The sequence below is a fragment of the Mustela nigripes genome, chromosome 2, assembly GCF_022355385.1.
Source record: "Mustela nigripes isolate SB6536 chromosome 2, MUSNIG.SB6536, whole genome shotgun sequence".
Classification (NCBI taxonomy): Eukaryota; Metazoa; Chordata; class Mammalia; order Carnivora; family Mustelidae; genus Mustela; species Mustela nigripes.
Genome location: NC_081558.1, coordinates 100,407,578 through 100,423,915, shown reverse-complemented (window position 1 = coordinate 100,423,915; position 16,338 = coordinate 100,407,578). Strand labels below are relative to the sequence as shown.

Sequence of the window (16,338 nt, the reverse complement as noted above, 5' to 3'; positions counted from 1 at the left end):
TTGTGGTCTCTCCTTCAGGAGTGAATTTGTTGTAGAATGAATAATTGCTCCTCATTTCTCCTCACAGAGGTCAGAGGTGAGCCCACTACCCATTACTCAGACATTTGGAGGTCTGCTGATGGAATTGTAATTGTTACTGTCTGCTTTCAGCTCTGGGAACGCTTCACTTGCCATCCAGCTCAGGGTCTGAAGGAAGAGCTGACCCTTCCCACACAGAGAGCACAACATCCCGGGGTTCCCTGGAGAGAGGAAAGGGACTCCCGGAAGAAGTGACGGCGCACAGCCAAGTGGCTGCCACTTGGGTTTTAGGACAGTCCCCTCCTCCTGCTCTGGGGATGGGAGAAGAGATCACAGTCTTAGGGAAGAGAAACACCTCAGGCCTGGCGCTTTCCTGGCTGCCTTTCTCCAAGACTCAGGCTTCCTCCCCTCCCTCAGAGCCCTCCTCAGGTGAGTCTCCTAACCCAGCCTCCCACACGGATGTCATCCAGAATAGAAGTAGTAGATGCACACAGCTCCCTAGTAACATCCCTGTCACAGGGGCTGAGGGGGAAAGGTATTAGGGGCAAATGCAAAGTATTTGGGGGCAGAAGTACCACCATCTGTACAATGTATCTTTGTTCTGAAGTCCGTCTTTAAAATATGTTTTCTTTAACTGCATAAGGAGGAACATTAGAGTTGGTCTAATGGCTGCTCTAGGCCCTTTGTGTCCACCATCCCCTGCTTGTCCCCTCTCCCCACGTACACTGAGAGTTGTCAGTGTGTCTCCTTGCACAAGAGGCCACGCTTTGGGGTGAGTGAAATGGTGAGTGTTGCGTCATTTGATTAGGAGTTAGATTTGTGTTTCTTCATCATTGCAAAATCGCTTATTGCAATGGCAAAGATAACATAGATAGACATTTTTCTGGGTATCATTAAAAAAAAAAAAACAAAGTGCAAAGATAACAGATAGACATTTTTCTAGGTATCATTTAAAAAACACAAAAACAAAAACAAAATGCCCGTGTATGGAAGACTGCGGGCAGTGGAGGACTCACCTCTCTGCCTCTTCAGCTCCTAGTCATCAGTTAAGCTCCATTCCCGCCCCCCTCACCCTCACCTCCCCACTTCCCCACCCCTGCTCTGCGCAGGTATTCCCTTCAGCAAGCCTGTTCTCAGCCCTCTGAGCCTATGTGCTGTCTACCCTGTCACACCAGGGTATCCAGCATCCGTCTCCCCAGAGGCACTGTGATCCTCTTGAGGATCCAGGCTGTGTCTATCACTCCTCTTAAGTTCCCTGCCATCTCAGACCACCATACGGTTGGTAAGTAATGGGGGTTAGCATGTGCCCCAGTATCACAAGGCTCTTCTAGCCACAGGCCAAAGAGAATGCTGGAAACTCTGCCTGTCTTTTCCCACCTCTGAGGTTTTATTCAGAATCCGTGTATGCTGCATGTGTTTTCATCCACATGCCTGATGAAGCAGGACAGAGAGGGCTGGAAATCATCTTGGAAATAGAGATTCGGTTGCTTCCGAAATTGCCATTTCCAAATTTTCATAGGTCAGGATTTAGAGATACTTTGAAAGACTAGGGGTTTGGGTTTATATCACCAAAGCAAAAACTGAACCTGGATATCTTTTCTGGAATACCTAAAGTGGCAGTTTCTCCTTTATATACTATGTATAGTTTCTGCTGACTGCGTATGTATGTAATTTATGATTCATGTCTTTAGGAGATTCCTTTTAAGATTATTCTTAAACATTGGTTAGATTGGATAAAAGCTATGAGCCTATTTCTAGTTTCAAAGGTCTGTGGTTCAGTGATTTACAACCAGCTTTACTAAATGGTAGAAAGGAAGTGTTTTCTAGGAAGCTACACTTTGATTCTGGTCAAGGCCATTTAATATTTATATTTTAAATTCAACCCACTACTGTGGTTTATATTTTGAAAATAAGCCTATGTTTCTAACTTTACTGGACTTGGCTCTGTCATCATCTAGATTTTTCAACATTAAAAAAATTAGTTGGCCCTCAAATTCCCTGAGCATTTGTCATTTTAGAACCTTATACTTGTAGGGGTGACTTACAGAGTCGGTGGACCATGTAACTCTTGATCTCAGGGTTGTAAGTTCGAGTCCCACATTGGGTATAGAGACTACTTAAAATAAAATCTAAAAAAAAAAAAAAAAAGAAGAAGAAAAAAAGAGGGGCACCTGGGTGGCTCGGTTGGTTGGGCGACTGCCTTGGGCTCGGGTTGTGATCCTGGAGTCCAGGGATCGAGTCCCACATCAGGCTCCCAGCTCCATGGGGAGCCTGCTTCTCCCTCTGACATTCTTCCCTCTCATGCTCTCTCTCTCAAATAAACAAATAAAATCTTTAAAAGAAAAAAAAAAAAAAGAAAGAAAAAAGAACCTTCTACCTTTAGGTTTTGAAGAGTTCTGCCGTATCGTTCCTACTCCTTGAGTCTTTCACTGAGCATTTCTCTTCCTTTTTATAACGTGGGTATTCTGTGCTATCTTGAGGGCCACCTCTTTCAAAAACTAGATGCTACATCAGGCTTTAGGTGCTGCCAAATGAGGGAATGTTAAATGACCCATCTGGGTCTAGCCTGCCAGCCTCCCTGCTCCCTGGAGAGACTTGAAGCCACATGGGAAACACAGCTCTGTGGGGTTAGTAACCGCTCACCTGTGAACCAGAGCTCTGGTGTACCTCCTACCAGCCCTTAAATCTACATTCCAGGAGCTTACTATTGCAGCCTGAGCCTGACAGCGGGATAGATGGGCACGAGGGCGTGAGCTCTGAGAGCCAGCGGGACATGCCCGAGGCAGACCTGGAGGCGCCTCGCCCGCTGGTACTCTGTACAAGGGAAGCGAAGGGGGAGGGCTGCGGGTGGGAGTGGGGGTGTGTGCCTGTTGACGCTTGGCAACTCCATCCACCCGTAAATGTGACCCAGGGAAAGTCCTGGCACTTAGAGCAGTCCCATGAGTTGTGCTCTCTTCAAAGTAAGCTTTCATACAGCCGCCCGGAGCCTGGTCCAGAGAGGATGGGGTTCTCTAGGAGAAACATGAAGGGATTAGACCCCATGATCGTAAAGATCCTTCCTAGCTCCAGCCTCTGTTGCTCCCAACACACCCGGCCTTGGTATTCTGTGCTCCTGTCCCTCCTCGCTCTGCTACGAAGAAACAGGGATTCAGCACAACCTCTTCTGCAGCCGGGCCAGCCAGGCATTCCCGGCTCCCCAAAATAAGTGATATGCCAGGAATGTATGCTTTAAAGCAGGTATAGGCCCAGACCGCTACATCAGATTTTTAAAAACAGATCAGGAGCCATCTGAAATGATTTTTCTTGCTGCTTTAGATCTTTCTATACTTTCCACATGTTCTGCAAGGACCGTGTGCTATTGGATCACTGAGGGGAAAATAAATAAGTAAAGCAACTAACAGGAAAAGTTCTCTTTTGAAGGCAGAAAGAGATATGTATATGTTGAATTGTGTGAGAATGGCTGCAGTTGAACACTAAATTTAGCCTTGAGCTTCCTGGAAACCAGGGCACAAAGGGAAACTGGGTGGGGTGCGAGACCATTGTCAGATAAAGTAAGCACAGAATTTCATCCATAGGCAGGCGTGTGTTGGGGGCCGTGAATGCTAAGACACTATTCTTGTAAGGAGTGTTGAGAATCCTAATAGAAAATGCCGCCGATTGTGGTTTTGAGGAAATTGTGCTTAAGATCTTTAAAAGGCAATATTTTATATAGATTCTCAGTAGGAGCTCAGGGTATAATAATGGATCTCAACTCATGAAAGTATGTCTGTGGGTGGCTGAGCCAGTGTGGTCCAGGTAAATTGCTTTGTGGTGATTTCACTTTGTAAAGGAAGAGAGCATAAATAACTCAGGAGATTGTAGATGTAGCATATCTTTCTCAACCATCAGCTGCTTCAGCTGGGTGTTCGGCAGGTCTTGGACAGCTGTCAGACCAAGGTTGAGCATTCGCTGCCCGCCTGAGGTTCCAGCATTTTGTGCTGGGATTGGGGAATGGCCCATACACTTTTATCAGATGAGTGGGGCATTCTTTATACCTCCTGTTCTAAAGATTAGGGAACTTGGCTCGTTTCTGCTCCCAAATGGATGGCCTTCCCATTTTTGAATGGGTGCTTCAGGAGTAGTAATGAGCAAGGGACAGCGGTTATTAAATAACCAATATTGCTGGCCCATTGACTAGAAACATGGCAAATTTCTCCCGAGATGTATTCAGCACAGAGACTAGTGTAAGGGGTGACTCTCGATGAGTTTGACCAACCATTCTCTCTTGCATAGAAGTACTCAGTACAGAAGGACTCACTACTTCACTGTGAGAATTCAGTGGGATTATGTCTATCAGGTACTTTCTTAGCACAATGTAGAAGGGTATATGCAAGACCCTGGCACATCGAACTGGTCGGTAAATGGCAGCTTTTAATAATGGCGGTGAGATGATGAAGCAGTGTTCCATGGAGCCTGGGTCAGGGACAGCACGACCATCATCCTTTTGTGGCTTTCAATGTTTGTGATTTCCGTAACTGTGTATCTGTGGCCATTGATTTGCTGTACAGGTACTCAGGCTGAGTCCAAGTTAACCGCCACTGTGCAGTGAATCGATAAAATCCTGCAGTTGACCAGGAATAGTGCTTTGATAGAGCACCCAGCAACTGAGGAGCTTGTAACTTGGCGGGGTCAGACGATGACTCTAATGACGTGAGGCCTGAGAAGCTAAGTGGCTAGTGAGGCTTTGGGGCATGTCTATATTATGCGTTCCTTTTTTATATACTAATGGATTTCTATTTGTTTGGTTTTGCTTTTAAGTAAGGGTGTGTTCAAGTAGGCTAGGCCTCTATTTGGGGGTTCAGTCTATTTTTTTTTGTTTCAATCACTAGCTGTGTGGATTGCTTGCGTCTTCGATTTGCTTTCCTTAAGGCCCAGTGAGCAGAGCCGCAGGCTGTGTACTAGGCGTAGCTGGTTATGTGGTTTGTACAAGAGTCAGAGGAACCTTTGTGTTTCCTGTGCTCCCCCCTCTCTAACTATATTTAATATTTATTCGTGCTTTTGGTCACAGCTGCACTTAGGACTGGTCTTCAAGGAACGATTTTTTTTTAAGATTTTATTTATGCATTTTAGAGAGAGTGTGCAAGCAGGGGAGGAGCCGAGGGAGAGGGAGGGGGAGAGAATCTCAAGCAGACTCTGTACTGAGCATGGAGCCTGATGTGGGGCTCAGTCTCACGACTCTGAGATCAGGACCTGAACCAAAACCAAGACTCAGACACTCTACCAATTGAGCCACCCAGGTGCCCCTTTAAAGGACCATTTATAATGAGAACTTAATTCGTCCCTTTCTGGGTCGTAAATAACAGCTTGAAACCTTTCATTATAAAGGTATAAAGTACTTTTATTATTTTTGGCTTAAAAAGAAAAATGTTTTTTCTTGCCTTTGGATCTTGCTGGCCATGTTTCTTTTCACTCACCATGCTTTCCTGTGGTTTATTCCTGTTTGGAATGAGAACGTCAGGGTGCCCTTCTGGAGGCCAGTTCTTAGGGTGTCCTTTGGAAAGTTCTTTGTGGAAAGGAGCCATTAGCAAGCCACTTTCTTCTGTGGAACAGACTGCATATTTTGACCAAAATGGCCTATAACTAAATTTTTGAGGCTCTTGACAATTAATAGTGGTGTCTGCCATCCTTTTCATCAAAAAAGTGTTCCCATCCTGGAGTCCTTGATCTCCCAGGGGCCCACTGGCATGGTATGTAAGCTTGAGAGCCGGTCTCCAAAGCCTCATGAACCTGACTGTAATTATGGGACCTGTTCACTTTTGGATGGAATTAAATCAAATCAGTGTGGTAACATTGAGTATGTCTTGCTGACTTGAAGCTCTGTTACTTCTTTTTTTTTTTTTTTTAAGGTTTTATTTATTTGACAGAGAGAGAGATCACAAGTACGCAGAGAGGCAGGTAGAGAAGAGGGGGAAGCAGGCTCCCTGCTGAGCAGAGAGCCCGATGTGGGGCTCGACCCCAGGACCCTGGGATCATGACCTGAGCCGAAGGCAGAGGCTTAACCCACTGAGCCACCCATGAGCCCCTGTTCTGTTACTTCTTAAAGGCAGTTCAGTTAATGGTCTTTCAAAACCTCAGGTTTACATGGTCGTGAGGTGGGAAAAGTAGAGATGCAGACAAGGACCGGAATTACTGCCCTAGGCTAGTATTATTCCCACTGTGGTCTGCAGAGCCCTGGCCTCCCCAGGGGTGGCCTGGGGGCAGGACTTCTGGAACTGCCTTACTTTTATTCATTTATATATTTGGATTTTAATCTACTACATCAGTTTGAACAAAAGGATCACATGGCTAAAATGAAGCAAAACAAAAACCTGTGCCTTATCACATGACCACTCCCTGTATAATCTCTAAACTGGAATTCCAGAGTAGAAGTTTTTTCCTTCCTCTATAAAAACCAAGGCAAAGAATGTCTAGAGGCTTTCTCCCATCTTCCTTTCAGCTAGAGCCAAAGCTTTCCACTGTGCTAAGTGAAGGACCTCACCACTTCCTCGCTTAGCTCTATGAGAATCAGATCCCATGAAGAGAGAGTGCCGTCAAATGTGTTTATCTATATTTAGGTCCACATTATCTAGATTTGTGCAACAAAAGGTATTAAGCATTATTTGTATCTAGATACATCCCTCATTTTCTTAAACCCTGGAGTAGTGTTAAAGCACATTTTCTTCCATTTTAGCTTCCGGAAGCACAGAGGAGCTGAACAACTCCACCATTCTCCCAAGTGCCTTGGCGAGTCGGAGAGCGAGTGAGCATGTCGCCACCACGCTCCCCACTGATGTCCCCGGGATGCTCCCGTCTTTAACCGTCAGTCTGCAGCCCCTAAATGAGACCGAGAATTTCCCCAAGGACTCTGAAATTGCCAGGACTTCAGTATCGGCCCATTCTTCACCCTTTGAGGCAGGGTTGCAAAGAAATAGGGAAATAACCAGGAATCCAGGAAATGGGGAATTCATCGAGCCGTCCACAGAAAATGGATTTGGCCTTGCATCTTCCCGGGTCTCCGTGGGATTCTGGCAAAATGATTCCCCAAGTAAGTATTTAATCTTCACTTGGTCTCTTATGGGCATTTAAAAAAACTGTTGAGGGGCACCTGGGTGGCTCAGTGGGTTAAAGCCTCTGGGTCCCAGGGTCCTGGGATCAAGCCCTGCAGTGGGCTCTCTGCTCAGTAGGGAGCCTTCTTTCCCACCCTCTCTCTCTGCCTACTTGTGATCTCTGTCTGTCAAATGAATAAATAAAATCTTTAAATAAATAAATAAAATAAAAAACTGTTGGGTTGTCTTGAAAGATGGCTTCACGAACATTTGCCATCTCACAAAAAAATAAAAGGGAGCATAATGCCATCTCCTCTGTCTGGTACACCACCTTATCACATTTTTATTTTCATCCTTATGAGAACATTGTGAAGTCCATCAGACAGGCATCATGCCTCCTGCTTTTATATAGGTGAGGAAACAGGCTCAGAGGGATGAAGAAGTGAGGGCGCAGTCCTGTCGCTTGATCAGAGCAGAGTCAAGAGCTTGTCCTCGGAGCTGGCCCTGTGGATGTCTTCTTACCACCTATGGGATTGTCCTCAGTGAGAGTGGGCCTGTTCTTTCAGCCTAGCTTGAGTTTGTTTATATACAGATTGTTCTTCCAAATAACACGTGCAGATAAAAGTATAGTCCTTCAAATTCATCGTTTCAGTAGACGCCCTCTAGTTTATTTTTTGTTTGCTATACTTGAAAATTAGAATTACTAGTGGGGAAAAAAAAAAGAATTACTAGTGGAATTGATTGAGAAGAATGCCTCTGAGCAAGCCCTTTATGTAGGCACATCATATATGTTGGACGTAACCCCCGCTCTCCTTTGACCCCTTTGGGGGAAAGACAAGAAAACACCCAAGCCTGCAAGTTACTCTGCTACTTAGCACATTCTCTTTAAAAGCTCCCTTCTTCACCAGCACTTATTTTTAGTATTGCTATCTTATTGACATCGAAAAGGTTTGAAATAATTATCTAGACTATGAAAATGCCTGTCGGGTTACCCATATAATATATACTCTACAAGGTCCTCGCGAAGGGGATCTTTGCTTAGGGAGGACGCGCGTCTCGGTTGTTGGGGAATCTCTTTCCCATCTGTGTCATGGCCTTTGTTTCCCTGACCCCTTCCAGCCTTGGGAGGAGACCAGCTTGCCAGCAGCTCGGAGGCAGAGCTGGGAAGCCCCATGTCTCGAACGGAGGCTGCGTCCAGGCCTGTCCCATCGGGCAGAAGCAGAGACAGCACGGCGCGCTGGTTCCTGACCAACAGCAAGACATCTGCAGATGTGACAGGAAGCTCCACTTCCTATCCCGAAGTTGTGAATGCCTCAGTTTTGACCCACTTCTCAGCCTCTGCCCCCCAGTCTAGAGGAAGTGACAGAGCGCCGGGCCAGAGGAGCTATGCTGAACTGGCCACCGAGTCATTGTCCTCCTCCTCCTCAGAGAGCCTGGATTCCTCATCTCCGCGTGGTGAACGCTCAAGTGAGTGTCCCCTTCACAGGACCGCACCCCCCTGGAGGGCGGAGGGGCTGGTCACGGAGCCGCTCCGGAGGCCCCTCTGCTGTCATCATTCCCAGGCCGTTCTTCCAGCTGTATAGCCCCACTTTTTTTCTTCATCTGCCAGGAGCTAATCTTGCCACCGGTCCTTCCCACACACAGATCACCATGTCCTTCTGTCCCCTGCAGCCCACCCCACGCCCCCAGACCTGCCTTAATCACACAACTTCTGGAAGGTCCTCAGGCACTGTTGTTCACCCCAGGCCTGGACATTCCTCAAGAGCAGCTCTCCCTCCCCCTTGTTTAAACAGCTTTGGGGAGATAGAATTCACATTCTGTGCAGTTTGCCCAAACTGGGCATTTCAGTGGCTTTTGGTGTATTTGCAGAGTTGTGCAGCCAGCACCGCTCATTCCAGAATGCTTCCACCACCCCAGAAAGAAACCCGGCGCTCATCAGCACTGGCTCCCCATCCTCTCCTCCTCCCAGCTTCTGACAACCACTAACTTACTTTCTGTCTCTGAGGATTTGCCTATTCTAGACAGTTGTTGGGGTTTTGTTGTTTTTAAGATTTATTTATTATTTGACAGAAATAGATAGAGAGCACAAGCAGGCAGAGTGGCAGGCAGGGGGAGAGGGAGAAGCAGGCTCCCCACTAAGCAGGGAGCCTGGCACGGGGCTCGATCCCAGGACCCCGGGGATCATGACCTGAGCCAAACAGACGCTTAACCAACTGAGCCACCCAGGCGCCCCTGTTCTAGAGAGTTTGTGAATGAAATCCTACGACCCGTGGCCTTTTGTGATTTTCACTCTGCATACCATTTTCAAGGTTCATCCCTGTTGTGGCCTGTGGTAGTACTTCCTTTGTGTGGCTGATTTGCCACACTGAGTTCATCCTTTCTTCAGTGATCGCACATGTGGGGCTTTCCCACCTTTTGTCCATTGTGAATAATGCCACCGTGAACATTCTGGTAAGAGTCTTCATATGGACATGTGTTTTACATTCTCTCAGAATGGCTGGGTTATAGGGTAGCTCTGTATTTAACCTTTGAGGAATTGTCAAACTGCTTTCCAAAGTGACCGCACCATTTCATATTGCCACCAGCAACGTGCGAATGTTCCAGTTCCTCAGGGCCCTTCCCCAGGACCTACTGCGGATCACCTATTGTGACGATGGCCATCCTCCTGGATGTGAAGTGGCATCCCAGGTGTTTTGGATTTGCATGTTCTAGCTAATGACGTTGAGGGTCTTTTCACTTTGGGGAAAGTCTACTCGCATAGGAGTTTCTTTCTATAGTGTCTGGATCCGGTATTCCTAGTCCTCTATCAGATACTCCATTTGCAGACGTTTTCTTCCGATCTGTGGGGTTTCTTTTTAGTTTTCTGACAATATCGTTTTTTTTGCAGCACAAAGGTTTTTAATTTTGATGAAGTCCAATTTATCAATTTGAGAACACTCTTTCTTTGATGGTCCTTTTTAATAATGTTTTTGGGTATTTTTACCAACAATTCTCAGCCACCTTGTTAAGATGAAATGTGTGCTGAATGAAGCAAAAATGCAACAATTTACCATTTAAGCAGATAAGGGGCTTAAATCCGTACCTCTCTTCCACTGATAATAGGGGCTCCATTTCCCCCATATGAACGTCCTAATTGATGGGGAAAATTAGCATTTATTGTGACTGATGATGGAAAAGCATATGCTTATTATGAAAGAGTCCTACATATATGGGTGGGGAATATTTGTGCTTTTTTACGTATGTGCGTGCAAACTGCAAGCTCTGTCTCCTAGACAAAAGGATTCATTTTCCACCCTCACAACGTGGGGCTCAGAGTTTTCTCCTTCTCAAACCGGGAGCTTAGGTGCCATGCCCTTTCCTTTCCTGTGTGTATCTCCTGAGTACCAGTACCCTTCACTCCATGGTGCGTGCTCAGTGGGTTTGTGTGGGAAAGGTGATCTCAGGGTGAGCAGGTCTTAGGGTTCAGATAAGGATTAGCCTCATTCCCAAAACCAGCTCACCGTCAGTTCACCTAATGCTTTATCTCATTTGCTCTGAATCAGTCCAAGCAGACTCCTTCTGCCATCCAGCCTTTCAGAATTCTTGGTCTGTTCCTTTTTCTGGGCTTGGAGGCAGACCCCGGTTTCAGGCCACGACTCTCTGCTTTCTTAACTCTGTAAGCCTGATGGGGTTGTTTGCCTAAACTCCATTTAAGAGTCTTGTAATCTCCCTAGCCTGGACCTTGTCCCTTCTGCCCAGGGACAAGATACTCTCAACCCTCAAGCTGCTCCTGGCGGACTTCCCATGGGTCTCTTAAGCCCTTCAGCTTGGTCAGGTCACGTCTCTCCCTGCTTCCTGGCTGTCTCAGCACTTGCTGTGTATCCCTGTCCCCCTACTCGTTCCTGCCATTTAATGCAAACCTACCATGAAGAGAGCTTCCCTAACATGCAGCTTTACCTGTGTTTTCCATGAGGTTTTAAGAGCTAGACTGGGGCACCGGGCTGACTCAGTCAGTAGAACATATGACTGTTGATCTCAGGGTCATGAGTTTGAGCCCCATGTTGGGTGTAGAGATTACTTAAATAAATAAACTAAAAAAAAAAAAGAGCTAATCTGGTCTGGGAATAGGAATAAGAAATGGGAAAAGAACTTGTTTTCTCGGGGCACCTGGGTGGCTCAGTTGGTTAAGCCTCTGCCTTCAGCTCAGGTCATGATCTCAGGGTCCTGGGATTGAGCCCTACATGGGGCTCTGGGCTCAGCGGGAAGTCTGCTGAAGATTCTCTCTCCCCCCCCCACCGCCATTCCCCCCGCCACCTGCTTGTACCTGTGCACTTCGGTTTTTTGGTTTGTTTTTTTGTGTTTTTTTTTAAATGATTTTATTTACTTATTTAATATACAGAGATCACAGGTAGACAGAGAGGCAGGCAGAGAGAGAGGAAGGGAAGCAGACTCCCTGCCGAGCAGAGAATACCACATGGGGCTCGATCCCAGGACCCTGGGATCATGACCTGAGCCGAAGGCAGAGGCTTGAACCCACTGAGCCACCCAGGTGCCCCATACCTGTGCAGTTGTGTCTTCTCTCCCTCTCTCTCAAATAAATAAATATTTTTTAAAAATTAAAGAAAAAAGGGGCACCTGGGTGGCTCAGTGGGTTAAGCCACTGCCTTCAGCCAAGGTCATGATCCCAGGGTCCTGGGATTGAGCCCCGCGTCGGGCTCTCTGTTCAGCAGGGAGCCTGCTTCCCTTCCTCTCTCTCTGCCTGCCTCTCTGCCTACTTGTGATCTCTGTCTGTCAAATAAATAAATAAAATCTTTAAAAAAAAAAATTAAAGAAAAAAAAAAGAAAAAGAACATAGAACAGAAAATAAGCCCATCTTTAATCTCTAACCACCGTGCGTTTCTCACTGATGCGTTAAGGGAAAAAAACTAATGCTCTAGAAGAATGATAAGCCCCATGTCAGTTCCGACCCTCCCAGGAGGAAAAATCCTTCTGAGTAATGGGGCGAGGGCTCTCCCTCCTGGACCTCATCAGAAAATCTAAAGCCCCTGTGGGCCAGTCAGTCTTTTGCTGGGCATCCCCCAGCCCCACTGCCGCCACCAGTTTCCCTGACATAAGCTCCATTATGTATCCCCAAGCAGAAATACAGTATCGATCCTGTTCGCCGAAGTAGTAAACCTTCCCAGCAGTCCCAGTCGCCTGAACGGGTATGCTGATCTGCGGTTCCTCTTGAGGTTTTGGTCCTGAGACGGTTTGCAGGGAGCACCACATTGTGGTTTCTCACGTGGGAGTGTCAAGAAAGACCCGGGAAAACCCAGGTCACTCCTGGGACTCCCGCACGGTGCTGCCGCTCCAGCCCTGCGCTGACCCGCCATCTCTTTTCAATCCTATTGCAGCCACTGAAGACGGTCCAGGGCCCGGAGGCAGTTCTGAGGTGGAGGAGAGGACGTCCCAGGCTCACGGCCCGCACACCTCAGCTACTTTCACCGGGAATGGAGAGCGCACGCTGCGGTCCCTCACCAACGCCAGCACGACCTCAGGGGAAGTGGGGCACTCTGTGATAGTGCCCAGAGAAACCGAGAGCGCCACCCAGGATGGGAACGTGACCGTGACGGGTGACGCCCGCTTGGTCTCAGGTTCCCTGGCAGCCTCGCCAGCCCTGGGAGGTGAGCAGCAGGAACTCTGCCCACATCCCTTCAGCTCCCCTGTCAGCGCACCTACAGTCCTAGAATGATCAAGTTTGCTGTCAGCCCAGAAAGTACCTTAGAAGCTCTGTCCGAAGAGAACTTTCTGGATTCTCCCACTTCCCCCCACTTGCCTCAGCCATGTGTGATCTTGTCTGCCAGGATGCCTGGAATAAAGGAGACCGGCCAGTCGTGGCCAAAGTCAATCTCCTGGGAAAGAAATATCTCATTATCATTATACAGAATGGAAAATTGGGAGGGTTTTCCTTTTTCCATTTAGACATAACAATTGTTCTATTGGGGTCTTAAGAGCTTTTTAGATACCAGTTTGCTTTTATCAAAAAAAGCATGTGGAAGGAATTTGGACCCATTCCCTCTTCTTCAGCCACTGGCCCCACTTCTCATTTATTACCGTTTCCATTGCCACCTCCCGCACTCCTCCCAGCTGGCAAAAACACTCCGCACAGACTCTGTACATTCCTCCCTGCCCACACCGCTCCTCCAGAATGCTCGCCATCAAAAACTGCCTCTCCAAGGAAAGCATGTAGCATGTGTTTGGGAGATTTCTTGTTTGTCGAGTTGACCTAACTTTGGTTTTTCCATTTGCAGTCACCGGAATTAGCTACAATCAAGTGAGTGGCACGGATATGGAACAGGGGACTTCCAGTGACTACACAGACCACACCTATGTCTCATCCACTTTCACCAAAGGAGAACGGGCATTGCTTTCCATTACAGACAATAGTTCATCCCCGGACTTAAGGGAGAGTTCTACCTCTTCTACTAAGATCTCAAACTCTTCACTTTCAGACTCTTCTTCCTCGTCACAAGCTCAGACCGGAGGAAGGAATGTGTCATCCTATGACAGGGAGTACGCCCAGGCTTCCACTGAGTCGCTGGCTGTGCGCACAGCCAATGTTCTCTCCTACACCACACCCACCATCAACAGGCCCAACACTTTGGTTCTTCTGGACACTGATGCTGCATTGACTCGTGACTCCTCTTCTTCTTCTTTGGGCCCCCCTTTGCCCCTGCCCTCAGTGTCCCAGTCCCACCAGTTGTTCTCATCAGTCTCACCATCAACCAGGGCCTCTGCTCCTCCACTGCAGTCCATTCCCGATGCGCCCAAGCCCATATCTTCCTCACCACCGCCCTTACCAGTATCCCTGACGGCATCTACCCCTGCCTCACCGTCTGCCTCCCAAACAACCCTACCACCTTCACCTCCTACCCTGGTCCTGCCCAGGGCAAGAGACACTCCTGTGACCTCAGTTCAGACTGAGACAACGGCATTATCTGTGGCAATGCTCCCCAAGAGTCAAACAGCAGATCCTAAGAACCAGAGTAACCCACAACCTGAGAAAGTCATTACAGAATCAAAGCCACCAAGCCCAGAGTCTCTGCCCACAGAGGCCACCGAAGCTGTAACAGTGAGGTCTACACCAGGGATCCCTAGGCCCTCGACCTTAACAGAGTCCTCCACTCAGCAAACCCTTCCAGCCATGAGGACCAGCATACCCCAAACATCTCCAGCTTTGACAACTACCATTCTCCAGACCGCTCATCCTTTCAACCCTTTGTCAACCAGAGCAGATCCAATGGCTGACCCCACAACAGTACAGACTACGGCTGAAAAACATCTCTTGCCAACCAGCCCTGAAATCCCATCACCGCAGCTCTCCACAGAAAGGGCTGTCACCACAGAAAGGAGCCAGGTGCATGGAAATGCTACCAGCCAATCGATCCCCCTGACCATTGTACCTACATCAGCGGAAGGATTGACCCCAAGGCCTGGTGTGACAGAAGAGTACAGCCCGGCTTCACATCTCCTCAGAACATCTCCTCTCCCAGTCACACACATTTCCACGGCTGAAGTATTGACTCCTAAATCTACCACCTCCGCTGCTCAGAGCAGCACGCGGTCACCAGAAGTGTTGTCATCTCCAGCCGCAGGTAAAAGGCAGTCACACAAGCACACTGTGGACTGCACAGGCACGGGATTTGTGGGCACGCGGGGTAAGGGCTGCTCTCTGCAGTAGGTCAGAGTCTGGGCTGTCACCTCATCAGATAATGTCATGGCAGTCCTCTTCTTCTCACCTCAGAGTTCTAGAACTCTTCCTAAAGCATGAGGGGAGGATGCCATTGGCTGTGTGTGGTATCTGTAGATAGTGCCAGTGTAGCCTGTAATGCCCCAAATGGCAAGAGTCTTTTAAGGTGCCTTGAAGTCTTCCAAGGCTGGAGCAGGGAAGTGATGTGGGAACTGACTTTGGAAACACTGCACTCGAGAAGGTTCAGGTGACCTTTCTAAGACACGGAGTGATTACCCACTGCTCCTGGGTCAAAGCCCTGAGCTTCTCTTCTCAGTTGCTGGGAAGGCTTCTCTGGATCCGAGGAAAGCCTAGGCTCCTTGGTCTTCCTGGGAGTGTGTTGCTAGTTGACAAATGTAGGAAAGGGACATGTTCCATAAAAGGATGCTGAACAAATGTTTTCCGGTAGTGATAGGGTGATCCGAGCCATTTATACTGCCCTTGGGCTTATCTTTGTATTTGTGTGAAAGTGGACAGCATGGGAGAAATAAAGCCATTTGTGTGACTCTTCATAATTCAAGGAAGAGTGGAAGGAATTAGAGTGAAAGATCTTTCAATGTCATGTTCAGAATTGTACCTTTGGCTTGTCCAGACCCGAGGAAGGAACACTGCTGTTGGTGCAGGGCTGACAGGGAGACTGACAGCCTTAAGGAAGGAGGAAAGAAGAGAATGCTTTGTAGCGGCTAGAGCAGGGAGCTCAGTCAGTGTCCTAGTTCCGGCCAGTCGGCCACGGCCAGCCAAAGGGCAGAAGGGCCATCACCACCCCTGCTGCCAGCCCCCCATGCCCGGCGCATTGATGCCTTCTTTGTGCCAGCAACCCGAGTATCTCTGGGACATGAAAAGTAGACTTCTCCGTGGAGGCTGGGAGCCATGCTTCGGGACTCCAGGAGGAGCGTCATTTCCTGCCAAACATATTCCAGGACCAGATGGAACATAATTCACAAATCTCCTTTAGAGCCGATTATAGTCATTACAATGATAACTAACTGTAGGGCAGAATTAACAGCATCATGGCTGGCTGTCAGGAGGGTTTTTCTGACAGTGTCAGTGGGACAGAGTTTGGTTTTGGAGGGGCCGTGCTCCTGTCGGTGATTTTAGGGATACATAAAGCAGTCTTCTGGAATAGGAACACCGTCTTTAGGGTTAGCTTGTTTGTTTGGGGTTTTTGTTTTTGGTGTTGCAACTCTTGATGTCGGCCTCCTTTTTCTCCTTCTACCAGTGATTCTTCTGCTTGGAAGAGATGCAGTTATGCGATGGGTTTCGACTCTCCTGAGCATGTGGCATAAGTCTTTAGTAGGCTGTCATTACGTACCTGGAGCATGACAGTGCTGGTTCTTGACACCAGAATCCAGAGTTCTGGTCTCTGCTCTGGGAGCTGGGAGTCCAAGGGAACAATGAAGCCTGGGTGCCTTTAAGGCCTAAATGAGTCAGAGAGGGCTCATCGTTACATTATGGGAAAAGGGCACCGGGGTGTCCCACTTCGATGTTTTTCCAAATGATGGCAACATA

General features: G+C 47.9%; 1 protein-coding gene across 2 annotated transcripts in view; it reads left to right on the top strand.

The window, feature by feature from the left end:
* The window catches only part of HEG1 (heart development protein with EGF like domains 1), an 87,105-nt gene that overhangs the window by 29,027 nt on the left and 41,740 nt on the right, over positions 1 to 16,338 (top strand). Inside the window, exons 3-7 of one of the 2 annotated variants that reach the window (XM_059391121.1) lie at positions 151 to 447; positions 6,728 to 7,081; positions 8,202 to 8,549; positions 12,455 to 12,724; positions 13,352 to 14,695. In XM_059391121.1, coding sequence (XP_059247104.1) covers positions 151 to 447; positions 6,728 to 7,081; positions 8,202 to 8,549; positions 12,455 to 12,724; positions 13,352 to 14,695 — 2,613 coding nt within the window. The remainder of the gene's footprint in view (positions 1 to 150; positions 448 to 6,727; positions 7,082 to 8,201; positions 8,550 to 12,454; positions 12,725 to 13,351; positions 14,696 to 16,338) is intronic. The other variant, XM_059391122.1, reaches the window with a different exon arrangement.